The following is a 27,121-nucleotide window of genomic DNA, read 5'->3' as shown; positions in this document are numbered from 1 at the left end:
TATTTTCTCCAGACATTGCTCACAAAGCATTCTTGAAGCTCTGAACAAATCTTTCAGCCAATCCATTTCTAACCATGTAATACAGAGCTGAAATTATGCCTGATCCCATTCTTTTTCAGGAATGTCTAAAATTGTTCAGCTGCAAAGTGTGGTGCATTGTCATTTACTAATTGCTTGGAAACATTTGTTCTCACAAAAAGTTATCCCAATACATCTATGGTATGCGTGGCTGTTTCTGAAGTCACTGGAAACACCTCTGGCCATTTTAAACATTCCTTCACCACCACTAAAAAGCTTGTACCCATAAATGGTTCTGCAAAGCACAGTAGTACTGGTTTTGGCATCTCTTGGACATGGTGGCAACCTGAGCCACTCAGTGCAGGTGGTTCAATTTGTTCGTTCGCCACCAAACAAAACCAGGAGCTGGTGCCTTCATCTTTACTATTTCAAGATGTGTAACACTTAAGCTTCCAGCCTGGACATGAAGAAGACTCTCAGTTCTCACAGAATAGCTGTCAATACAACAGCTTTCGGTAGACTGAAGATTGACGGTTGTGGCTGATAATCTGTGATAAGGGTAAACTCCCTTATGTAGAAGTACTGGATGAAAGGTTTAGTTCTCCCTATCAAGCTCCATACTTCTCTGCCTCTGGGCATAATTTTTTTTCTACAGCTGTGAGCATGATGCAAAAGCTGTGAGGTGTTCACTCCTGGCATTCATGGCATGTGACATAACTGCTGCAGCCGTGCAACAGTGTGAGGCATCACATGCCAATTTTACTAGTCAGTGCAAGGCATTATGTGTGATCGTTGTATCTGAGATCACTGTTTCCCTTACTTCTGTTTTGGCCTCCCCCAAAATATATCATGGTAACTAAATTTGGCAGAAATCTGTTGTTGTCGTTGTTGTTATGATTATCATTACTGACAACACTAAAAAAGATTGCAGCTGTAAGGTACCTTGCGGCCTTGGAACATTCATGAATGTTTGAATTTTCTCTGCCTCCTTGTGTAGGCTTTGTGCATTAGTGACTGCAATAAGAACTCACATTTGTTGTGTCCTGCCCAAAAGCTGGACCCCATCAACCTCTGCAACATTTCCTTGAGGTTTTGCAGATACATCTAATTTCTACAGCAACCATGGAGCTCTGGATACCTAGACAGCCTTGGAGCACTTGATCAGTGGCTTTCAGCCAAAGGACTGGTGCAGATGCTTCTCCCAAAAGGAGTCTGTTATAATGATATAACCCTAGTTGTGTGTTTATGGTGGGAAACACCTTGGAATCTTACTCTGTTTCCATCTATTAACAAGCCTTTGCTAGCTCTGCCTTGATGAAAAGTTATCTCCCAGTAAAGTCGGCCTGTAATAGCGAATTAGTCATAACTTTAAAATCCTGGCAAATCTGTACTTGGTTGGAACTCTTGGGGTAGCCCCTGGGCTATAATCAGCTTTTGAAAGCATAACCTCAGCTTCTATCCCATCTAGTTCAGCCTCTACCTTTGGGCATAAGGCATACGGAGCTAGATGTGCCTTGTGAAACCTGGGCGAGGCATTTTCCTGTCACACTATTTTACTTTTGATGCGCTTGAGTGTGCCAATGCCATCCTTGAACACAGGCACAGCATCATCTAATAGCTTTTTCAGTTTACTCTCAGTCATCTCCACGATGGGAAGTGTCATATGCAGTGTAACTCCAATCCAGCAGCAGTTTCGCTGCCAGTCAGGGCCCCAGAGTGCATTTTGGATGTCTTGTGTTTAGAAAAAGCTGTCAAACTCACACTGTGATACAACTGATTCAACTCAAGCAGTGTCTAATTGCTCTGACACAGTTTTGCCATTCACTTTTGGTGTAAGCTGTAACGTATTGCTAGTCTCGTTTTACCTCTCATGCTGTCAAGTTCCATATTGCTATTCCTGTTTCATTTTCATTATCAAATTCCTACAGGTAGCTCTCGCTTAACGAACATAATTGGGACCAGAATTTCAGTTGCTAAGCGATGCAGTCATTAAGCGAGGCATCATGTGACAGGACCCGACTTTACAACCATTTTATCATGGTTGTAAAGCAAATCATGTGGTCATTAAGCAAATCATGGCAGTCATTATGCAAATCAATGGTTCCCTATTGATTTGGCTTGTCGGAAGCTGGCTGGGAATGTCGCAAATCACAATCATGTGACCGCAGGATGCTGCGACCAGTCATAAATGCAAGCCAGTTGCCAAGCACCCAAATCGCAATTATGTGACCAGAGGGGTGCTGCAACAGTCGTAATTTTGAGGATGAGTCATAAGTACTTTTTTTAGCCCTGTCATATCTCTGAACTGTCATTAAACGAATGGTTGTTCAGCAAGGACCATCTGTACCTGTAATGGCATCCCAACACTCCTGTTAGGTAATGGCTTGCTTGTGTCTTTTTAACAAATGGGTTGCTTTTCCCCGAGGAACAGTCTTTGCAAATGTGTCCAATTATACTGCCTCTTCCACAGATTTCTTCCTTCAGCTCTGCACTGAACTGATGTGCGTGTAAACCTTGATCACAATCCTGGCACAGTACATTTTGACCCTTTATTCTCTCTTTGCATGTTATTGCAAGTGTATCTGCATTTGCATTTATTCTATCTGCAGGTCTATAATATCTCTAGCAGCATTTGCCATGGAGACAGAAATGCCAAGAACATCCTTGAAAGTTAAATCTGCCTCTGCTAAGAATCATTCTTAAATACTTTCTTTAACGTATATGCAAACAACAATAACAGTTCTATTTTCAGATCTTAAAGAAAAAACTTACATATTGAGTCTTCTTGGCCTGGAAATATCTTCACACCCTCTGTTTTTGATGCCACAGCAGGTGTGTGCTGTGGTAGCATCTGTTACTGTCCACTAACCTCAAGCAAAATACTTATCAGAAAGCCAGTACAATGGAAATTGAACATTAGAAGCAGTTTTAGCTGAGCTTTTAGGCATGTGTTTGAAGAGTCATCAGAACCACGCAGTGCTTTATTTTCAAAATCGGGCAAGCTAAAAGATTTCTGCACTGCTTCGGATGAATTAAAACCACATCGCTCCCTTATTATCTGCTAAATGGCAGAAGGACGGCAGTTTAAATGATGAAGGGTGTGTTTCTTTTATAATGACAAGTGCACTGTCATGCCATGGTGAAGACACATCCTTCATAAGTAAAAAAAAAAAAAGATTAGGACAGAAAAGAACTTCTGTTTGTTATCTATATGTTTGCTGCCATATGTATACACTGATGTCTAAACAGTTGGTGCTTCCCTAACTCACTTGGTCAAAAACCAAGTTTTAGAATCCAGAGGTTTGATTTAATTCTTTTTTCTTTGCAATTGGCACCCTTTGTTCGCTCACTCTTTAAAGAGAATCCACATCGTCCCTGGTGTTGGACAGTTCTATTACACTTTCAAGTTTTCTAGGTTATCTGTTTCTTTCATCTTTATTTAAAGGATTTCTTTACCTTTAAAAGACATTTTTGCAGATTCACCTACTGTATTGCTTCCTGTTGAGTAGGGTGGGGCAGGAAAATTGAGCAATGGCTGCTAAATAACTTCTTTTACACTTGCACATTTACCTGTGAATAAGGTTCATGAAATAAGGCTCATGAAATTATGCTTTCATAAGAGTTGGACTGTTTATTGCCCCAATCATCTTTTACTTCCAAAAGAGGTCGGAGAAGAATGATTGAATTGTGCTTCCTTCTGATTAGTAGTCAAACAACTACTTAAAGTCCTTTGGAAACACAACAGCCTTGGGGCAGATAGGAGAGGTGGTTTATGGGACTATGCTTTGCAAATCCTCCTACAAGGGATAGAGGAGGCTGTATTGTTGAACAGAAAGCTGTTAAATTAATGTTGGGCAAATGGTTCTTACCTCTATGCTAGGTGCAACTGGACATTTTTCTATATTGAAATACTAACTGTTCTTAAAGGCTATGTCCCCATAATGCTGCCTTCATCTTATCCCCAGCCGATCACATTTTGTGAGATGGGTGGCTATTTAAATATGATAAAATCAATCAATCAATCAATCAATCAATCACAGAAGCAGCTTACATCTGTGTTTTGCTATTTCAGTTTAGTGTTTACTCTTCTCTTGGCACCGTGGAGAAAATCTACATGCTTCATTAATGATGATGGTGATGACATACAGTATTCAGGGGCTGGGATCTCTCTGGTCCATATTGGCCACTTTAGGATGGTGCGGGCACGCCCCCTACTTTCTACTTGCCTGGCACTGCCCTCTGTGGTCATTTTGGCTAGGAGAGACTAGATGCCTGCTGTCTGCAGTCATCTTAGACTGTCTGGGTGAGACTGAGTAAGAAATACAAATCTGATTCCAGTTCCCATGAGAAACTGATCATTTGAGATCATCCTTATTTAAAAATTTCCAGAATTTGTTCTGCAGTGTATGGGCTGAAAAGGGAATCATTCCTCTTGATCAGCTAATTGTTAATGGTACTTTCAAAACTTTTGAAAAGTTACAAAATAAATATATATAACTTGCCAAAAATTGCTAAATGGCAATATACTGAGGTAGAATATTTATTACGTACTCTGGACCAGATGCACTGGCTTACCTCAGAATCCCATGGTTTTGGACATACTAGATAAAGTTTTTGTTTAAAGGTTAAATCACTTGTTTCACTGACAATTTAAAAACTTAACTAAATTAAATATAGATAATTCATATAGAATCTGGGATAGAGAATTGGAGCTTCCTATTTTAAACAATCTATGGTTTCAGAGTTTTAAAAAACATGAAATATATTTCCTATGATTTTAAACGGAGTTCTATTTATCAAAATATTTTTTCAGATTTATTGGACCCCTCAGGGGATGTTTTAAAAGGGGGAGTTGCCCTTCTTACGTTGGAGATGTAATAAATTTGAAGATACATTAAAATGCATAGTTTGGTTGCCTTGCAGTGGTTGAATATTCTTCTTATGGTGAATCAGGTGCTTGGAAAAAAAATACCAGTTAAACATGCTAACATTCTGTTAAACTGTATTCCAAAAACTTAAAATTCCTCAGTGAAGAATTTTATATATACTGTGCCTGGACTGTTGCTAAAAAGATCATCATGTGTTGCTAGAGAGACACTTGTGAACCAGTCTCCAAAAGGTGGCTGAACAATATGGCAGCCTTTTGACATGGCTCCTCTTTTGGTGTAAAGAAAAGACTGACAATATGATCCCATGTAGTCAAGGTTCAATTTATTGTTTAAAAATAGAATTGTAGCAACATTCACAGAGTTGTAACTTTTGTTATTTTACTTAAACTTCCTTGGTTTTTTTAATTTCCTCTTTTAAAGCTCGTATTCCTATGTTTCGTTTCTCTTCTGTTTTGTAAGCATGGCAAAGCAATGAAATAATAATTTTTAAAAATCGCCACTGCACTATGTGGCTGGGCTAATTCTTTTTCAAGGAAAGAAATGGGTGTGTGGAAATGACACATTTGGTAATTTTGTAGTGTGGTTCTTGGGGAATGAGAGTAATTTTCATTTTCCAACCAGAAGCGTGAAGTTGTGGAGGCAGTCCCAGAAATTGTTTCTATTAATAGGACTTGTGGACCCCAGGACAAGAACTCTAAATACATGTAGTCCCTGAGCTTATGCAGAATGCAATTCCCTTACTGATAAATTTGGGGTTTGGTGAGGTTATAATTTTGTAACAAACCTTTTATTTAGCACATACAGTACATCCCTGCAGTTCAAACACTGTAAAAGATTTGGATAGTGCTTTACAGCATTCCTCATAAAACAGGCAAAGGGAACACTTTTCTGATTGAGCATTGGAAACTGTGAAGAGAGGGCAACTCAGCAGATGATAATTAATTAATGTGGTTATTTTCACGAAAATGCAGTATTTTTACAGTGAAGAAGAGAGTCTCAGAAGTTTAACTTGGCGACTATTTTAGTTGCTTTGATTTTATTTCATTTTTTTCTAGTTTTACTTATTTAAGTTAAATGAGAATCATTTTAAGTATGCATATACTTCTGGCATGGTTTTTAATTTTGCTTTGTTTTTATTTTGTTGAACACTGAGCAACGATTTAGCTATTTTTTTATCCGTGAAAAAAAACCCGACCACTTATTTCCAAAAATACTTTGAGTAGAAACGGTTAGGGTGGAGCGTTTTTAGCTTTGATTTTCTTCGAGCCGTGGCATAAGAATAACTTTCCATGATACTTCCTAACTGTTGTCTATGAAGAAAATAACCCTAAGGGGCAAGTAGTTCACTTCTTGTTTCAAATGCATATTTTGACTCATTATGTTGTACAGAAAAAAAAGTTGTTGAAATACAGTTTTGCACCATTTCATTACATTTCCCAATGGATTAAATTTAGATGGCAATGAATAAGCATGAATATGGTACTATTGTGAATGAATTCGTACAAAGGAGGCATCAGCACTAAAAACCCTTCCATTCCAGAGCAATTGACCCCATTATCCCAATGCTCTTCTCATGAAGTGTCCTTCTGGGTGGCAACACGGAGAATACTGTGTGTGTGCAACAGTTATAAGGAGAGAGAGAGAGAGAGGAGAAATCATGATCCAGCAGCCTATGAGTCTTTGCATTTTCAGGCTGTAAAATATATTCATGGACCCCAAAATGGGATGAGTAAATTCTTAGGAAGCTACCTGAAGTTGGGTTTCTTTATTTATTAATAATATTTATAAAGCCGACCAACTCAGAATGTCTCTAGTCTCTTTGGATGAGACAATTTGGCTGTCTAGTCCAGCATGACCAACTGTGATTGGCAAGTGCTCTGGGTTTTCAAGCATATTTTTTTCACAACTTTGCTACTTTATCTTAAAAAAAAAAAAAGCCACCCTCTAGACATGTCAGGGATTGGATCTGGGACTTTCACATGCAAAACACATGTTCAACCACTAGGTTTTAGACCCTCCCCCACTTCCACCCCGACAGTGATCTTAACATCTTGGTCTTTGGGTGAGGAAGAAAGCAATTTTTAAAAAATCTCTCTTCGTCTTTTCTTTTCTTTTCTTTTCCTTTCCCTTCCTCCCTTTCTTTCCCCTTCCTCTCATTGCTTTCCAGGCCATGCTTTCTGATGGATGGACTGTGAGCCTGGGGATTCTGCTTATGCTCCAAGGAATGACGTATGGGGAGAAGATAGCGAAGACTGGTAAAGTGGGGAACTGATGGGACCTGTGGGGAGAGATAGAGTTCCAAATTTCGGCCACATTGCGACTCTGTATTGATTTGCTTTCCCAAAGAACCTTTTTTGCCCACAGCGTAATCCAACATGCATTTGCTCAGTTGTATGTGTCTCTGGATTCAGTGAAGTGTTCCCATGCGGCTACGCTGGCCTGAGCTTGGCCTCCATGTGATAGCTAGAAGAGCTGTTGTTTGTTCAGGTGACTTAGAGATTTCCAAGATGGAAAAGTCATGTTGAAAGAGGAGATGATCAGGAAAGGATGTCAACGAACTGGGGTAATCGCCAGATTTATCAGCTGTGGGGAACTTTTGCATTATTATTATATTATTGTATTGTGCTATAATTGTATTTGGAGGAAGAGGAATTTAGAATTGGAAAAGGAGAAAGTCTAGAGAATCTAGGGAAGCGTTTAAGGAGAATTTGGTGGAAGGCTTCCTCTGATTCCAGCCCGTGGGACACTAATACATGCACCACACGCTCATTTGTTGAGTGACTTGGAGGCTTTCAAAGGCAGATTTCTGCTTGCAAGCCTCACAGTCTAGACCCTGTCACCAACTGTAGATGGGAAACTTTCATGCAAATTATCCCAGTTATCATGTAAGCTTTTACAGTATATGTTTACTTTCCAATATTCTCAAAGATGGAGGCTGCTCTTTTTTTCTTTCTTTTTAAGACAATGGGATGAGAAAAATGAACAAGTGTTGGTTTAACAAATTAATACTTACTGTCTTATCAGGATTTGGCCTAGAATTAATTCAATAAATAAATATGTGCGCGCGTGCGCGCACACACACACAGACATAATATATATTATTATAAATATGTAATATAAATATATCCCAAACCTTGAAATTCAAGTAGTTGCAAGTTCCCCATGACATAGAAGGGCCATTCCTAGCTAGTTCAGCTTGCCACCAGCAGAGTGCCAGATTGAAAAAGTTATGGGTGGCGTCCCAATCCATTTCCCAAGGGGATGGCTTTACCCTATGCCACCTCATGTATCCTCACTTCAGGGCTTCTTCAGGAAGTTGATCCCCAAAAGGAGATGGGGTCTGTGCAACCTTATGGATTTTGGGGAAGTAGAATGAGGAAGGGAGAGCAGGAAAGAGAGCAAGAAAGGCTTGAGTGGCCTGGCAGAGGGAGAGACAGGCCTCGTTATGGTCGTTTGTGTTTCCTTTGCAGGATCCTGCCAGCCTCGACCTTCCTGCCATGAGTGCATTCAGTCCCACCCCAGTTGCACCTGGTGCAAGCAGCTGGTGAGTCCTTAGCCTCCTGAGCCTCCCTTGCCATGTATTCCCCTCCCTATCCTGTTTCCGACACCACCCTAGAGGGACTCAGGATGCGTTTGGTCTAAGACCGGCCGGCATCCAGAGTGGAAAGATGTGGATTTGATGCCACATGGCCAAGAGAAAAAAGACAGTCTAGGTATGCTCTGCAACACTCTCTTCTCTAGCCAGTGAAGAGGTGACTAAAAAAGAATACATTTCTAGCAATCTGAAGCAGGAGGCCGCTTACGTTACCCGAACCTGCTGCCTTTCTGCTTTGTATCTCTTCCTTCCCTGTGGATCACCGATCTGCCCCTTGAGTAGCCACCCTGGGCTGGAGGGTGAGCCTTGAGGAGATACAAGCCTTTGGGCTTCTGAGTTGAGGAGTTCTCAGCTAAGCCAAGCCAAGCCAAGCCAAGCCAAGCCAAGCCAAGCCAAGCCAAGCCAAGCCAAGCCAAGCCAAGTCAGGCAGCTGCGTTCTTTGGCCGAGGTGCAAGATTTCCTTGAAGACAGCAACATCAGCATATAGCAAGTGGCACAGCTGCCCTGCAATTCACCCCTTGCCCTTTCACTCTCAGTATATGCGTGAAGATTGAGTCAGCAACAGTTTACAGCAGCAGCTGCCCACTCCGAGCCAGCAACCGTGGGAAGTTGGAGTCTACCAAAGTGCTGTGATTGTTTGGCTGGCTAAGTCTTCGGACTGGAGCACCCTACGAATTGGGCTTTTCCTAGTCTCATTTGGGGTTGTTCTTCAAATGAAGCACAATAGGAATATGCAACAGGGCGTGCACATTTTTTGCAGCCTTGACACATGGTGGGAACCATTTGGATTCCTATTTATTATTTGCTCTCCCTGACCCACCCCAGCTGCTCCACCCCAATATTACAGAAGCTGGGCCCCCTAAAATCTATTTAGACCCCCCCCCCCGCAAAGGACCTTCCAGTCAGAACATGCTTCCAAACATGCAAAGCAGGACAAATTAGGGCGAGGTCCCACCCTGCATGTGCCTGTATCATGTGCTGCTGCAAGGTGGGGCTTGTGTAGTGATATCACTGCACATGCTCAGATGCTGTAAAAGCACATCTTGTTCCTTGCTTGCCAGCACAAAAACAGGCCGGCCAGCCCAGACGGTTTGTTTTTTGCTGAGAATAGTCGGGCTGCTGGCCTGGCTTTTGCCAGCAAGTGATAATTAAAATGTCGTTTTTATTTATTTAAATTATTTTTGCCACTTTCTGATTGGATTTTTTTTTTTTAAAATGTGGGACTCAAGTTATATCAGCTGACTTCCCTGGCTGTAGTGCAGACATCCTTGGTACTGGCCTTATGTACCTAATTGCATCTGCCTGGCAAGCCCAAATTCATTCACTGTTGCTTTCTCCATGTATGCAGTGCCATGTGCTTGGCCTACAGCTGCATGAGATCCACAACCAGGGGGAAAAAAGGCAACATTCCTACTCAAAGCACCATTGGCTAAAAATAATGAATTTAAGCCCCACTGAGGCAGAGTGCAACAGGACAGGCCTTTCTACAAAGCAGGATACTTCCTTCACTCATTCCTGTTGTATACCACTGCCCCTTCAGCTGTCTTTAAAAATATCGAATTGATATTAGAGAAATACCTCTGAGTGCAGACAGAGGACTTTTACCATAGAGCAATGGCAAAAATCCATATTTGTGCTGAAGAAGCAGAGCTTCCCCAGGCCCAGGCCTTCTGAGAACACTTTTTTTTTATAATCTCCTAGTGAGTTACAGGGTCCCTCCGTTGCTACGTTCTCCATACCAGCCCCCTTTCTTGAGCCCCATGTGGGGAACTAAGATAGTGGCAGTTTTCAGGCATACAGCTTCAGCTGACATCTCTATCTAGCTCCAGTTCTCCATGCAAGAGTGGGGGAAAACTTTCTTTGGGCAAAATAATCTCCTAAAAAATTGGCACCCTCATTTCCATAGTGAAGGCAGCCCCAGTTCCCCCAGAAGCAGCCCCCCCGCCTTTGGTAAAAGAGTCACTATAATGGCCGGAAAGTCTCTCAGGTGCTACCTCAGTAACAGTGAAAGAATTCACCACATCCTGCCCAACCGCTTGTGTTCATTGTGCGCTTAAATACCATCTTTCGTGACAGTATCTTCTAGGGCCAGACCATCTTTTTGCGGTTGGTGGTCCCTCTGAGGACTTCCAACGGTGTCAGTGTAATGAAGTGCTGTGCTCAGAGGGGCAGGGCTGCAATGTGGGGCCCCTTTCTCTTGCATTGGGGGCTTAGAGGGCTTCTAAAGGGAAAAGGAGGGGGTTGAGCTGGTCAGAGGCTTAGTGCACCAACTTTAACCCCAGCCAAATTAATACCTGCGTTACTGAAAACCAGATCTTTGCTGCCAAATGTCAGGATATTGCAAACCTGGGGTTTTCCTGCCCCAGGTGCATTGCTCTGTCAGACCTGAAGTGGAAGGGGAAAAACTCACCTCAATTAGCCAGATGGTAAAGCAATAATTGTGCTTTTATAGTTTGCCATCAGCCCTGAAAGTGTGGTGCATTGCATGGAACTAGGGTAAACAACAAGTCCTGCCCTCTTTATTCCACCTCCTAATCTGCTAGCTATCACCCTTTATCTCCAGACCTACATCCCATAGCTTCTGAAGCTCTGAAGAAAGCTGGCATCCAAAATCTCTCCTAACAATATTCATTTGCATTCAAGAAAATCTTGAGCATAATATTTTCAGTAGGAGTAATGGAAGAGGCAGGCAGAAATTATCAGTCTTTGGGCAAGAAATTCCCAGACCCTTTCAAAATGGAGCCATCACCCCTTGCCATTGCTTCGGCTGGCCAGAGAAGAGCCCAATGGAAGTGGCGGGAGTTGTTCTTGTCATGATTTTGAATTCAGCAGGTAATTAGAACAAGGGCAGGAAACAGAAAGAAGAAATGCCCAGGAGGTCTAAGAGTTGGTACCATTCCCCTGCAGGGACGTGGGCCTTGAAAAGTTCCCACCAGTGGTGACCCCTGACTCTTGCCCTGATAACCTGAACTGTGCATTGTTGTTTCTGTCTCACGGACAAGCTGGTGTCAGCCTCTTTGAAAGGATGGGCGAGGAACATTAACTTACCTGGCTCTTGCAGAGTTTAAAAGGCGAGCAGACTTGTGGTTGGATCGGTGGGTTTTTCTATTTCTTTTTCACCTAGAAAAAGAGGAGACCCCTGCAATAGAGCTGATAGGAAGTGGCCTCCTTCGCTTATCGGTCTGGCCGTGGGGAGAGGGGGACGGGGGGAAGAGCAGTGGAAGATAGGAAGGATTTTCTCCATCTGCAGATGCCGTATGCTGAGCCATGGAGTGCTGGGGGGGGGGGCACAGGTTGCCCCCTTTTGCTCTTAGGAGACGGCTGCAGTGTCTGTACCAGGGGTATTTATGTATGTCCTTTTAAAAGAATCAAATCTGATGGGGGAATGTATGATTCTGTACCAGAATGAATGCTGTGCCTTAAGCAGAGCGATACATGTTTGTTTGCCATCCATTCATCAGCAGCTTCCTGCCTTGTGGGATAGGACAGAATGACGGTCAGCAGTTCCTTCCTTTCATCTGTCTCTCCATAAATGCTGAAATTCATAAGTCCTTCCTCTTTCCCCCCCCCCCCCCAAAGCATCTCTGCAAACCGTTTAAAGCTAGGCTTATTGGCCAGTGAAAGAACTCTTACTTGGGAAGTCATATAGGCTTTGTCTTCTGCATGGGAAAAAGCAGACTTTTTGGCTTTGGGATCTACATTTCTCACGGTAGGCTTTGTTCTTAAAGGAGATGTGCCACCTTCTCTCATATCTGCCTCTTCCAAGACTGTGCTCACCACCCTGCCACTTTTATAAATACTTCTCATTGCAATATTTTTAATTGGGAGTGCTTTTTGAGGCCATTTAAAGCAGCAGATTTTTTTTTAAGTTGATGTTCTCAAGATGCTGAATTTTAATCCCCCACCCCACCCTGTTTTTAGGCAGGCAAGTTATAAACTGTGACTTCTGGTGCCCCATTTCCAGCTGTCATGTTCCTTCTGAACATGAGGGCAATCAGTGTTGCAAGATCATGAATATAGGTGGGACATAATAAAATGAATAATGAATGCCAGAGTATGAAATTCCAGTTCCTTCTAATGGACTTCAATGGCCATTTGGAAGGTTTCTCTGTTCCGCTATTTGAGATTGTCTCCAAAAACCATTGCATCAAGTTTCTATTCCCCTGGTTTGAAAGCATTGGATGTTTAGAAGGAAGAGCAACATCCCACTGCTATTCTGCTATGGCAGTTCTGAAAAGTGTGATGCAACGAGGCAGTCCTGGAAACGACTACCTCCTCGTTCTTCCCAGGATTTTGTGCAGGCAGGAGAGTCTGACGCGGGGCGCTGTGCCCCTCGGCTGGAGCTGGAGCGTCGTGGCTGCCTTCCCAATGAGATCATGAATCCCCAGGGCTATCAGCACATTTTGGAGGACAGACCTTTGAGAGATAACACATACCATGAGAGCATTACTCAACTGTCACCTCAAAGAATTGTTCTTCAGCTGCGGCCTGGTAGGTACTTTTATTGGAAAGGACCTGCAGGGCCACTCTCCAGACTGTGAAGAATCTGAAGAGCACTTGGTTGCCTGGTCTGAATAGTGTGCCAATATCAAGGTTCCCCCCAATCCCATCCTAGGCCAGATGCATCTTCCTCCCTCCCTTCTGTAGGAAAGGAACAGAGCTTCACTGTCCGCTTCAAACGGGCTGAGGGCTATCCTGTGGACCTTTACTACCTCATGGACTTGTCCTACTCCATGAAGGATGACCTGGAGAAAGTCAAGCAACTGGGACGTAACTTGATGGCTGCCCTGCGCAAAGTTACCACCTCAGTGAAGATTGGTAAGTAGTCGAAACTATGACTGGGGAAACAGAGAAGGTATAGAAAAGGCATCATAGGTTAGTGCAAGCCTTAAAAGAAACGATGTAAAAAGTATTCCAACAATACACTTAAATTAGAATTCTTTTGACTTTGGACCTGTTTATTTTAATATTTTTTAAATGAAGCGAGGATGCCTTTCCTAGCATCTGAATTCTTTGATACAGTTGCTAGATGAAAAGGCCTTGTGTCCTTGGTGACTAGCCCTTACCTAGAAAGTTTTCTTTGTAGGTTCATATGTTGGGCTTTTGTATTGTTTTATTTCTTGAATGAGAATGTTTTCTTTGCAACTGTTGTAAACTGACCCGAGCATTGCAAATGCATTTGAATTTTAAGACGTGTGGACTTCAACTCCCAGAATTCCCCAGCCAGGGGAATTCTGGGAGTTGTAGTCCACATGTCTTAAAGTTGCCAAGATTGAGAAACACTGCCCTGGAGGTTTGAGAGTTTGATTTTTTTTTTAAAGTGCATGAACTTATTCCAGGTCTTGCCCGTTTTTCTGTGCATCCCACTTTTGTATTAACTCACCTCTCCCATCTTTGGTAACTGCACTTGTAGGAGGCTATAAGGTCCCCAGAGCAGGGGTTTAAGGGCAGCATGTGGTCCTGGCGACTGAGGTTGCCCCCCCCCCCGACTTCAAGGCTGTGTGCAGAAGAGAAAACATTGGGAACTCATGAGCAGTTTTGCGATGGGTGCACGGGCTGAAGGAGACTGAGGATCTCTTCCTTGTAGGGTTTGGGGCCTTTGTGGACAAGACCGTGCTGCCTTATGTGAACATGGTTCCCTCCAGACGGAAAAATCCCTGCCAAAACCTGAAGGACAACTGCCAGCCGGCGTTCAGCTACCGGCACGTGCTCGCTCTCACCAACAACACCAGTGAGTTTGAGAGCAGGGTTGGTCAGCAGCGCGTCTCGGCCAACCTGGATGATGCAGAAGGAGGCTTTGATGCTATTATGCAGGCAGCCATTTGCAAGGTGGGTGTCGCAGCAGCCCTGGGTAGACTGTCTTCAATAACAGGGAGGCATGTGCTGGCAAGGGACCTCCGACCCAGGTGTTTGCAATCCTCTGTTCTTTGACATGCCTGCATGAATTGTGCCCATGCTGCAAGTCTCTTGCCTTCTGGACCAAATTCAGTCAAAACCTCTGCTAAAAATCACATCTTCCAATTTGTCCCATTGAAATGGAATCTTTTCCTATTTTAGTCTATCATTCAAAAAAAGAAAAGAACTCTTTTCTCTTACACAAAATTCTAATAGTGAGTTCTTTAGGAACAATTACATCTGTACTATCAATCTTCAGTCTTGTATTAAAATGTTGCTGCAAAACTTGATCTGTTGTCTTCTTCCTGACAAAGTGCACCAAGACGTCCCTTGGAACATTTCTTATTCTCTCACATCTTGTATTTATTCTATATATTTTATCAATTTCTGCCTCTGTATCCTCCTCATCCCATTCCAAAAAAATTGCTAAAGCTTTAATAACCTTTTCTCTAATATCTTCACCAGAATCCTCTGGAATTGCTATAAATCTCAGACAAAATTCCTTCTCTCTGTTCCAGTAGTGCCAAATTATCTAAGTCTCTTTCCAGCTCTCTGTCCATAACTTCTGTCTTATTCTCCAGAATTTACACTTCGTCATTAATTTGCTTTACATCCCAGACACTTGTTTTACAGAGCTGTAAATCTTCTTCACTTCTTCTTTCATCTCCTCTTTCATCTTTATAAGTCTTTCATCCATTCTTTTTTCAAAAGCTGTCAATTTAGTATCCAGTGATTTAGTCAATTTAGTATCAAGTGATTCAGCTAACTTATTGCCCAGTTCCTCAAACATTTTCTGAAGCAATTCTGGTGTAATTCCTCTTTCAGCAGGTTGCTCTAGTGATCCTCTCCTTCCCTGTGCTGTTTTTGCTGTTTTTCTGGTGATTGCCTTTGCAATATTGTAATCTAAAAGTGAAAATGTCTCTCTCACATGGGAAAGAGTAAAAGGCAATCTTGCCCCCCCTTTTTTTCTGTTTTGTCTTCCTGTGCCCTTAATACTTCCATCTCAAATGGCACTCCGTAGTTACACTCAGCATTGTTGTTGTTGTTTATTCGTTTAGTCGCTTCCGACTCTTCGTGACTTCATGGACCAGCCCACGCCAGAGCTTCCTGTTGGTCATCAACACCACCAGCTCCCCCAGGGATGAGTCCATCACCTCTAGAATATCATCCATCCACCTTGCCCTTGGTCGGCCCCTCTTCCTTTTGCCCTCCACTCTCCCCAGCATCAGCATCTTCTCCAGGGTGTCCTGTCTTCTCATTATGTGGCCAAAGTACTTCAGTTTTGCCTTTAACACTTAGCATTACTGTCTGGCTTATATTACCGTTATCTTTTGTTTTGTAAAATCCACCAGTTATCTGTACTCTTTAATAGTAAACAACAAACATTCCCACGAAGTTCCAGTCCATTTGTCTGTTTTAATTCCATTTTTTTCAAAAGCACTTTCACCAAAAAGTAATTTTCCGAAATTACTATCCCCTTTATCCAATGCGGTGGCGCTGCAGGTTAAACCGCTGAGCTGCTGAGCTTGCCGATCAGAAGGTTGGTGGTTTGAATCCGTGTGACGGGGTGAGCCCCCGTTGCTAGTCCCAGCTCCTGCCAACCTAGCAGTTCGAAACATGCCAATGTGAGTAGATTAATAGGTACCGCTTTGGCGGGCAGGTAATGGCGTTCTGTTTAGTCATGCCGGCCACATGACCACGGAAGTCTCTACGGACAAATGCCGGCTCTTTGGCTTTGAAACGGAGATGAGCACCGCCCCCTAGAGTCAGACACAACTGGACTTAATGTCAAGGGAAACCTTTACCTTTACTTTATCCATTTTAAACTTTCTTACATCCAATCCTTGTTAAATCTTTGAAACCATTTTTTTTTCTCTTTTTAATCCAGAAAGAAAGTTGACTCATCAAATGGATTTCTCTTATCCTGCCACTCAGAAAATTTCTCTTTAACTGTAAATTGATTACATCTGAAAGTGTTTAAGAAAGTGAGGTTTTTGCAAACCTTGTGTCCATATAGGCTGCATTATGGTTGTGAGCTTAATTGAAATGCCTCAACTTCCAGCCACTCAGTTCCTGCAGCCTCCTCATTAGGAGCAGCTGTTTGGAGTTCAAGTAGACGATCTCATGATCTCTCCTTTCTCTGGAAAGACAGTGCTGGCCAGAATTCACCATATGGCTGCACTGTCTTTCCACTGCAATCTTCACTGCAATGCTGTCCCCACTCCTTCAGGGATGTCTAGTCCACCATAGATCCTCACCTGGAGCCGTTGATAATTTTTCTCAGTCAAAAGCAGAATTTCACAAGATTTCATTGCTGGCCCACAGTCTGATAGTCACAATGTAATTCAAACTTTGATGCAGGGCTGCAACTGGGTGGGGGGAGCAACCGGGGCATGTGCCCTGGGTGCCATGCTGGTGGGGTGCCAAAATGAGTGCTGGGGGGGTGCCAAAATGGGCGCGGAATCCATGTTTGCCCCGGGTGACACAGACCCTAGTTGCGGCCCTGCTTTGATGACTGCTGTCTCAGACTTGCTTGCTGTTTTTCACTCGGAAATCCTGTTTTCTAAAGACTAGACTATTAGCCTCGAGTGGCGCAGAGTGGTAGGCAGCAGTATTGCAACCGAAACTCTCCCTACGACCCGAATTTGATCCTAGCGGAAGCCGGATTCTCTCTTGGGTAGCCGGCTCAGGTCGACTCAGCCTTCCACCCTTCCGAGGTCGGTGAAATGAGCACCCAGCTTGCTTGCTGGGGATGGTGACGACTGGGGAAGGCAATGGCAAACCACCCCGCTCTATAGTCTGCCAAGAAAACGTCACGAAAGCAGCATCCCCCCAAAGGGTCAGACATGACTCGGTGCTTGCACAGGGGACAAAGACTAGACTAAGTGACAAAATCTGAGTTTTTATATTGGTAGGTCTTGTTGGCAGATTGCTGGGAAAGCCTTTGGCCCAGGAGAGATCAGAAAAGTCACACACCAGGCATTTCTATAAAAATAATTTATTTACAGAAAGCAAAACGAAAGCAAAACATATTTAAAAGTCTTGGGCTCTCAGTGAGAGCAGCCTGACTTTCTACATGCCTGCACAGAGAGGAACAGAAACAGAAACAAGTCTGGGCAGGTTCCTCCCCTCAAGGTGATGCAACCATTAACACGTGAAAAGGAGACAATTAAATTCAACCTCTTCACCCGGCCAAAATGATTAGTTACTATAGCAACCTTAATCTGCAGTAGGAAACATTAACAGGTCTAACAGAACTTGAGCTTTGATCTGAGCATTTAAATGCTATCTTAGCCTCTCCTGAATACGCAACATGGCAAGTCTGCATGTGTAAGTATTCAGATCCAAAATGTTGGTGAAATGGGATTTGCAGTTTTGAAAGCCTTGCATGTGGGGAAATTCATCTGACCCTTCCTCTATCTTTTCAGGAGCAGATTGGCTGGCGTAATGTGACAAGTCTGCTGGTTTTCACTTCAGATGGCACCTACCACACTGCAGGGGATGGAAAACTGGGAGGGATCTATATGCCTAATGATGGGCGCTGCCACCTGGATGCCAGTGGTGTATACAGTAAAAGTCATCTCTATGTAGGTTCCTTTCTCAGCTTCTTGAAAAGATACTGAGATTACTTAGAAGACAAATAGAAGTGCAATCTCTACAACACTGAAACCTGGGACTCTTAGGGGTACAAGCTGGACAATTACATTTTTCAGTAGCATGGTCTTCTCTAACCTGGTGTCTTCCAGGTGCATTGGATTTCAACTCTAGTAGAGGCATTCTGGGAGTTGAAGTCTCATGCATTTGAAGAGCATCAGATTGCAGAAGGATATATTGAAACAGAACCCAAATCCTCTGCACTGATCCAGCTGGAATTTGGAGAGAACAAGAAGATTGCAAAACTTCCCAGCCCATATTGATTGAAATCCCATGAGAGGGAAATGGTGAAGAAGTACTTATAGCGCATGGTGGAAATGCTTTGGGTTGTGAAGTCAAGGGGGAAGGAAGAACAGGGAGAAAGGTAAATGTGTGGGCCATTGGGTAGGTTGGATTGTCTACCATGCCTATCCCTGAATCACAGCCATCAAACATGTTTTCCTCACAGCAAGGTCTAGTTGTTAGCTGAGGAAAAGGGGAGTGAATATTTGTTGTACTTTCCAATGTTATGAGCAATAACATTGGCTGTAAGTTTGCCCAACTTACAGCCAACCAAGTGTCCACTAACAACTCCCGGTAGCCTTGACCAACATAGTAAAAAATAAGAGGCTATGAGAATTGACACACACCTGGAGCATGTCAGGTTGCCTAGCCCTGGCTTACTGTATGAGCATATCCTTAGCCCTTCACTTGGTAATGGGATCATTGCCACCAAGAATGACAGCTGTACACCTACCTCCCCGCTCCACCTTTGTACAGTACTGATCTCTATATCATCACAATGCCATGCTATTCCCTGTTTCTCCATAGTGGCTAGGGGAACTGTAACATCACAATGGAAATAAGCTGCTAGTTTGGCAGTGGATGTATATTTACTTCTATCTGTCACATTTATGCTTTCCCCTATTTAGCAGTAAAGCAGAGAGGGACCTATACATGCATATAAACATCTGACACTGATTTTGACTCAGTCAAGCCATTGGTCCTTCTGGCCTAATACATGACCTGTGTGAGAGGAGCTCTCTTAAGCTTTGGGGAACAGCCTTTCCTAGTCCTTCTGTCCAAGCCCATGCCCATTGGAGATGCCAGGAACCGAATCAGACTTTCTGCAAAAAAAAAAAAAAAAAGCACTCTGTCTCCATGCCCTAGTTCTACCCATGGCCTTTAAAGAGATTAAACATTCCATGCCCTTCAGAAGTCTGATGTAAATAATGCCAATTCAATCAGTTGCTGCCTACACCTGTGCTTTTTGCGGGGTGGGGGTGGGGAGTAAGTTCATAACATTTGGCTTGGAAGGAAGGGCACCAAATCTCCTGGATTCTGTCTGAAGTCCTGGTAAGAAGGAATGGAAGGTTACTAGAGAAAACAAGAAATGAAGGGGAGCCATCTGGCCCTGTAACTACAGCCTCTGTCTCTTTGCAGGACTATCCTTCTATTGGGCACTTGGCTGAAGTGTTGTCCAAATCCAACATCCAGCCCATATTTGCCGTGACCGGCTCTAGGCTCTCCCTATATAAGGTGACTGCTGAATTCAAGAGTTGGGAGGGGAGATTCACTTGGGCTTTTTGGGGGGGGGGCACACATCTCCCTCTCACATTCTCCTCTCCTCTCTAGGAGCTGAGCAAGCTTATTCCAAAGTCAGTGGTGGGGGAACTAAAGTCGGACTCCAGGAATGTGGTGCAGCTCATAGAAGATGCCTATAAAGTGAGGAAATTGGGCAGCCTGGCTCATCTGAAGCTAATCCTGATCACTTCCTAGGGGAGAGACCACTTATCCAGTGCCACCATCTACTTGAGCATTACTCAGAAAATGGCCTGAAGGGGCTCAATGCCCTCTTCCTAATAAAAAATAAGCAGACTTTGTAAGCTGTTGAAGATGGGAGATAATCTAGAAAGCTATCTGAGCCTCTTGCATGGACTGTATATCAGAGAAAGCTTCCTCATACAGCTCTTCCAGTCTAGGGCAAATTTTCAGAGTTTGTTTTGAATATTCTTGGATCCAATGGTGAGTGAAGCTGAGGAGGATCCTGCTCAGAATTTAGAAACACTGCCTTGTATTCAAACATTCCCCAAGTGCAAGAGAAGACAAGGAACCATATGCAGGCAAGTGAATGAATAGGCAGAAAGTGGATGGCATGCTTTGCTCCACCTCTGTGTTGATGCAAACCAAGTTAAACACTGGAAGAAAAAAATTCCCACCTCCAGGCACAGAACAGGAATGTGGCCAGGGCAGAATTCTCTCCTCTTTTTCAGCCGTTCCACACAAATAATTTCTAGGGTGGTGTGGTGGTTAAGGTATTGGACTGGCACTGGGGATATCCAGGTTCTACTTCACCCTCAGCCATAGAAACTCACTGAGTGATTTTGTGCCAGTCATTCTCTCCCAGCCCCACCTACCTCAGAGGGTAGTTTTTGTGGGAAAAATGGGATAAAGAATGCTAGGGATGCTATGCTGAGCTCCTGCAGGACAGAGGGGATACCAATAAATAGGCTATTTTTTGGTATGCCATTTTTGTTTCGGTGGCCCGATTAACTGATTTATAATAATTTTATCCCATTTTGTTCTGACAAAGTATATACATTATCCCAATCATCTTTACTATCAAGTAATCAATGCGATGCTCCCGTGGTAGAAATTGTGGCTTTCTTGTCTGTTTTTCTACAGAACCTCATCTCCACAGTGAAACTGGGACATTTCTCAGACCTTCCTCCTGGGATCTCCATTGCATATGATTCCCATTGTGGGGACTCAGAAGCCTATGGACAGACAAAGGGTGGAGAGTGCAGCAATGTGTCTGTCAACCAGCTGGTGAGCCTTTAGGTTAAGAGCTTCTGCTGGCTCCAAGCATGTCTCAGGAGGGGCTCTCAAAAAGGCTGCTGTGTTATAGTTCCAACAGTCTAATTAGTGTGGATAGAGGGATGTTGTGAGTTGGAGTTTGGCAACATCTGGATTGTCACAGATTTATCACTTATGCAGGATACTGATGGTGTCCCTCTCATTCACCTGTCTTCCCAAGGTGCAATTCACAGTGAAGATAATGGCAACCACTTGCCTACCTGAGTCCCAGAAGCTGGTGCTGCGAGTATTGGGAGTAGGAGAGGAAGTCCAAGTAGAGCTGTCAACAGCTTGTGAGTGCCAATGTGGAGACACCCAACCTGATGCGCACTACTGCTCTGGTGGACATGGCAATCTCACCTGTGGCATCTGCCGGTATTTATTTGACTTATTTCACTGTGTTTTTTAAAAAGCTGCCTTGCTGTGTAATAATAGTGAAAGATCTTGACTAGCTAGGCAGAATCAGACCTGATTAGTACTTGGATGAGAGACTAGCCCCAGGAAATCCCAGGGCTATAGATTTAGCCTGGGAAGTCAACAAAACAAAAGGAAACACACTGTCCTGAAACAGGGGCAATAGCAAAATCCATCTGGTTGCCACTGATGTGTCCAACAAGCCACCAGGAGTCAAGCCTGACTTGAAGGAAGTTTTACTTCATTCCAGAGTGTGGCTAAAAGGCTGATAGTAAAATTAAACAGTGTATAATAGGAATGTATCAATGCTACAATGAATGCTAAATAATGCTTCCAAAAATGCTGCCAAGAAAATTTCATGGACTTGTCCAGGCAGTCACCAGAAGTCAAGATTGACTCCAAGGCCCCACCACCACCCCAAATTTAGAATTCTCTCCAGAGGTCTTGACTTCTCAGTTTCCCTGGGCCTAGGTTGGAACTGGGCTCCCCATGACAGGCCCATAGCCAGGCCACAGACCAGGTACCATTCATTTCCCTCTGACATCTATTTTACTACCATAATCTTCTTTCAGGATTTATTTTAAGTTGTTCTTGTTTTAATTTCTGTACAAGTAGCCACTCTGCATCAACCCACAATATTTTGTAAGATTGGGTGAGAAGAGAAGAAAATGTGAATGAACAGAGGAAGAAGTAGACGATAGGGAGGATAGCAGGGAAAATAAAAGAAACAGGAAAAATCAGATAAAAGGTTACAGGTAGCAGCAAAGAATGTAGGACTAGATGTCACTCCTCCTTTAACAAGGAAGATATCCTTTATTTATTTATTTGTCATATTTCTCTACTGCCCATCTTGCATAAAATGACTCTGGGCAGCTTACAGATAATAAAAATCACAAATCGCTAAAAAACAATATCTTTAACTATGATACTCTCCCCATCACTCCAAAAGCCAACTGATGATCAGAATACCATCCTCCCCTTCAAAATATAACTGTAATGATTGAACTCTGCAATCTAGTCACTACAATAACCACCAAATTGGTTATCCACCCTGGAAAATATGTTGAAAATTTCACTTATATTTATTGTTGCAGTACAATAAATGCTCAAAAGCCTGTTTTTAACTTTGCCTGGAATACCGGCCAGGTCAGAAATCTTGCTATACCCATATAATATTGATTTCACTGCTCTTCTTCTTTCGTGAAGTGTAGTCTTGGGATGTAAATCTTCTTCAAGGATTGGTACTCCAAGACCAGTGAAGAACAAGTGAGAAGAAAGCTCTGGGAACTGCAAGAATTCTAGCTTAATGTAGCAGAGGCCAGTTCCATGGCAAAACTTCTGCTACAAATGAGGGAAGCCAAGGCCGAAGAAGGAAGCACAAACAGCCTGCATAAAACAAAGACTCTCCCAAAAATGAAATCTACGTGTGATTGCTGGAGCCTTTTCATCTACCTTGTTCAGGTGTTACCTTCCTGCTGTTCTTTGCCTACTTGATCTTGTCTCATTTGGCTTCTCCAAAAGAAGTTGCCAATTTCTTCAGAATCCTGAACCGGATCCAGCCGCTCAAACCAGACTTGTAGTGAATTCCTGGCAAACCTGATTAGAGAACGTCTCTGAGAAGAGTAAAAAAGTGAAATCCTCATTCCCAAGTGGCTGTTCCTATTCAGAAGAAGCACTTAACCTACCAGAACAAGCAGTGTTACTTCCACCAGTTTCTGTGGGGTTTTTTGCCTAAGCCTTTTTTTTTTTTTTACCAAACCCAATCTATACAATCAAAATTACAAAACTGCAAGAAGTTTCTAAGTGACCATTTAGACTAGCTCCAAACCTCACCTTTATCTTCTCACTGAAAAACTCAGTGAAGGAAAAGGAGTATCTGGATTATATCTAGAAACAACATTATATGGTAAGATAATATATAATCCTGAGGTCACCCATAAATCTTGCCAGATTCCCTGTTTATTTCTCTGTAGTAAAGGATGACAGGTACAGATATATTTAAACATTTGATTTGAAATGTTTAAAAAAGGATGGTTTCCCTTGGGAAAATCTGGAGGAGGCTCAAACCCCATTACCTCTGGAATGTTATTCCATGCCCTAACCAAGTATCTTTTTTCCCTAAACTGATCTAAGAAGGCTCAAATGTATGTCCTCAGAAGCCGCCATCCGTGCTAAATTCTTTGCTGTTTATGATTGCCCTTGAAGGTGGTTAGATGCCCAATTGTGCCACATGAAGAAGAGTTGGGGGTAAAGACAACAGAACTGGGAACCAGACCAAGCAGGCAGCCCAGTGGTGTGTTGGCAGAGATCAAACATTCATCTGTGACCGGCAGCTGCATTCGGAGATGTCTTCGAATTTAAAAGGAAAAGATTTTTATTTAGTTCAGCATCCGTTCAGAACTTACAGAGATCATTTCATGAGAAAGTTTTGAAAAAGTATTGAAAGGCAACAGTTGAATTACAATACCAATGTGCCACAGCAGTAGTGGAGTTCCCCTTCTCTTTTCTCCCTTCTCCTGCAGATACCTAGACTAAGGATTAACCCCAGCTCAGTCATGATTGGAGGGTTGTAGCTATTTCAGCAGGGAGAGGTAGGAAGATGGTGGGAATGAAACCATGCAAGCCAACAGTTGGCTTAGCAGTGCTCTTTGGCACATGCCCACAGCCCATTTGTCCTCTGTTCTAGATGCCATGAAGGCTATGTTGGTCGGCACTGTGATTGCAGGAGAGAGGAGCTACCTGATTCAGAAGCTGTGGCCCCAGCGAGCGGGCCCTTCTGCAGCTGTGACAACGTTGCCTGTGAACGACATAATGGGCAGCTCTGTGCAGGTAAAAATATGGTGCTTCTCTAAGATTAAAGGTCCTATTACTCTCCAATAGAAGAGAATCTCTGTGGCTCAGGGCTGAACTGTGGAGTCCTTGGTGCTCTCTGAGCCTGGGGGTTTGCTTGCAGATGTTTCATGACCCAGCTATGTAACAGCACTGATACGTTGTGACAGTGCACATCAGAGTTATAAATGCATATCCAGCTATCATTATGAATGTTTCCTTTATATTAACGCACTGAAAATACTGTGGCATATTGAGCATACAATTCTACTGCCTAAGCACTCATTTTCCTTTAAAAAGAAATCATATCTCTAGCCCTCCACCTCACGGTTATGCTTGAAAGTACTGTATGCAGGCAATGCCAGTGGAAATCTGTAAAGCCAGTAGTTTGGAGAGGAGGGAGGATTTGTGGGTGGGATGGTGCTCAGAAATGTGGGGGACAAATAATATTCTATCCTAATCTATGCTGACATGCATATTAGGTAGAGCCGGCAAATTGAAACTGCCTGATGACCCTGGACAGATAGCAAAACCCAGATTGCTGTCTTTTCTGTGGTGTAAAGGGATTTAAGGGTACAATAAAGGAGACTGCTGATGTTAGAAGTTGCAAGTATCAGTAGAAAAGATGGGCTTAGAGTCTCCTTAAAAGAGCAGAATGAAGTGGCAGCAGGTCAGTCCAAAGAAAGGTCACCCCATGTTGTTATCAGATCCTGCATTCCTGTAGCAAAGATAATTTTATAATTTACACTGCTTTTCTAAGTCCTATGTATCACTGCAGTGGGTATATAACCTGTAAGCTGTGAAGTGATATTTCTATGGGTAAAATAGGGTAATTGGTCCCATCTTGATGGAAATAGGCAACGAACATTTTTAAACATAAATGTTTGTATGTTTATTAATGAAATATAACAGCAAAAGATTAAAAGAATATAGGTACAACTTAAATTTATTTTTAGCAAAGTCACAGAGTAGTTACAGAAAGCAAATATCTAGATACAGTATCATTCCTATCTATCTTCTAGATAGATAGATCTCATAAATATTTTAAATAAATAAATAAAGTGAACAAAGGGCAAGCTGGAGGATAAACCCATATCCAAAGTGTACCTGCTATCTCCTGGATTCTGTTGTAGCTCTTCAAAATTAGCCTTTTCTGTTTTGTGCTTTCCTTGAATGGAACCTTCCTTTTCTTCATTTTGCACACATGACGATTTGCATCTAAAACCCCAACAGCAACTGCACACATGCTGGCCTCGCATTAGCTGAATGTTGGCTTGCATTAAACGTGACCTGGTTTCAATTTATAATTCGCACAAAATTGAATATCACGCTATTTGAACTCGCAGTAATCGGGACCTACCTGTAGTTGTGCATGCCAATAAAAGATACTTTGTTGCATCTATCTCCAAACACTTTGGTTTCCTATTTAAGCGGGCATTTTGCCCACAACAGAAAGAACTCCGCCATACTGACTGCTTGTCTCCTGCCAACAGGTAATGGGCAGTGCAGATGTGGCCATTGCCAGTGCCACGCCAACTACACCGGCAGTGCGTGTGAGTGCAGCCTGGATACCGGTGGATGCACCCAGGAGGGCAAGATATGCAATGGGCACGGACACTGTGTCTGCGACCGATGCCAGTGTGACACTGGGTGGTTGGGCAGCCACTGTGCTGACCACCAGATGCCCTGTGGAGAGCACAGGTGATGCCAAGTGGAGGGATTCAGCCGAGGGAAGACAGCAGCTGGTGCGGGGTCCTCTTGCTGCATGCTCATGGCTCCTTTGAAGCAGGGGGGCTTCGTTCAGGAAAGGACATTGTCAGTCACCATCCTGATGAGGGCTGAGGAGAGGACCCTTACCATGTACTTTGACCCGATTTGAGGCAGGTTACACTGTTGGATGCTGACTCAAAGCAGTTGCAGTCTGTTAACTGAGTAGTGTAGGAAGAAGAAATAAAAAGGCCTTACTGTAGAAACTGCTGCAGAGATTCTGCACATCAGGGGAAGGAAGAAGAGTAGGTGAAGGAAAAGAAATCAGGAATCATTCCCAATTCTGTGATTCGGTCCCTAGTCACCTCTGGCTCTTTGTCAAGGGACAGGAGGAAACTGCTTCTCTGAGTTCTTGAAAGCTCACGTTTGTGTGGTCAGTAATGCAACAGGCCTGGGCAGCTTGGGACCTCCTGAGTTGTAATTAGCACACCTAGAGCAACACAGGAATGGTCCTGCCTTCGGGCACCTTTCTGGCACTGCAGGAAAAATGAAGTGGTGGAGCAATCTATCCTTGGCAGGGAACCTGGGCTGGCTTTTCTGGTGAGATGCAAACACTGTAACCCTAACAAACAGAAGAGGGGCCTTATGGCCAGGTGGGAGGGAGGCTGCTGTGCCTGTTTGTATCCTCAGCAACTGGTGCGGTGAAGCCATTCAGAGGTTGGCGCAGGGAGACCAGGGTTTAAGTGCACCCTCAGCCATGGAAACTACCTGGGTGGTTTTGGACCAGCTGTGCTTGCTCCACCCAGTTTGGGTTGTTGGAAGGGGAAGGGATTGCTTTGAATGCCTCGTTTTACTCCTGGAGGAAAATTAGGGAATAAATCATACAAAGAAAGTGTTGGTGCCTTCAAGTCAGGCTTGACTCCTGGCGACTTTCTGGATTAGTCCCTGCAATTTTCTTGGCAAGATTTCAGAAGTGGTTTGCCATTGCCACCTTCCCAGGGCTGAGAGAGAGTGACCGGCCCAAGGTCCCCCAGCTGGCTTTGTGCCCAAGGCAGGACTAGAACTCACCGTCTCCCAGTTTCTAGCCTGGTGCCTTAACCACTACACCAAACTGGCTCTCAAACAAAGAAAGTAGCAAACTAAAATAGTAAGGATAGATTTCATGTTGGATCCAAACTGAAGAATGAACTACAAGAGGTAGCTTTTCTTGGAGAAGAGCTCAACTGTGTGGTAATGAACCAATGGGCCTTCTAGAGGTTTACTTGCTTTTCCCGTTGCCCTACAC

At 43.3% G+C, this 27,121-nt stretch overlaps 1 protein-coding gene across 2 annotated transcripts in view; it reads left to right on the top strand.

The window, feature by feature from the left end:
- Positions 1-27,121, top strand: part of ITGB7 (integrin subunit beta 7) — a 40,449-nt gene that overhangs the window by 9,157 nt on the left and 4,171 nt on the right. The window contains exons 2-13 of one of the 2 annotated variants that reach the window (XM_063293876.1): positions 7,075-7,162; positions 8,378-8,451; positions 12,792-12,993; positions 13,150-13,320; positions 14,090-14,331; positions 17,826-17,984; positions 19,474-19,569; positions 19,666-19,755; positions 20,716-20,859; positions 21,068-21,261; positions 23,987-24,129; positions 25,623-25,830. In XM_063293876.1, coding sequence (XP_063149946.1) covers positions 7,075-7,162; positions 8,378-8,451; positions 12,792-12,993; positions 13,150-13,320; positions 14,090-14,331; positions 17,826-17,984; positions 19,474-19,569; positions 19,666-19,755; positions 20,716-20,859; positions 21,068-21,261; positions 23,987-24,129; positions 25,623-25,830 — 1,811 coding nt within the window. The remainder of the gene's footprint in view (positions 1-7,074; positions 7,163-8,377; positions 8,452-12,791; positions 12,994-13,149; positions 13,321-14,089; positions 14,332-17,825; positions 17,985-19,473; positions 19,570-19,665; positions 19,756-20,715; positions 20,860-21,067; positions 21,262-23,986; positions 24,130-25,622; positions 25,831-27,121) is intronic. The other variant, XM_063293877.1, reaches the window with a different exon arrangement.

Source organism: Candoia aspera, chromosome 2 (assembly GCF_035149785.1).
Source record: "Candoia aspera isolate rCanAsp1 chromosome 2, rCanAsp1.hap2, whole genome shotgun sequence".
Taxonomy (NCBI): Eukaryota; Metazoa; Chordata; class Lepidosauria; order Squamata; family Boidae; genus Candoia; species Candoia aspera.
The sequence above is the reverse complement of the archived record's forward strand: the minus strand, read 5'-3'. Positions and strand labels throughout refer to the sequence as shown.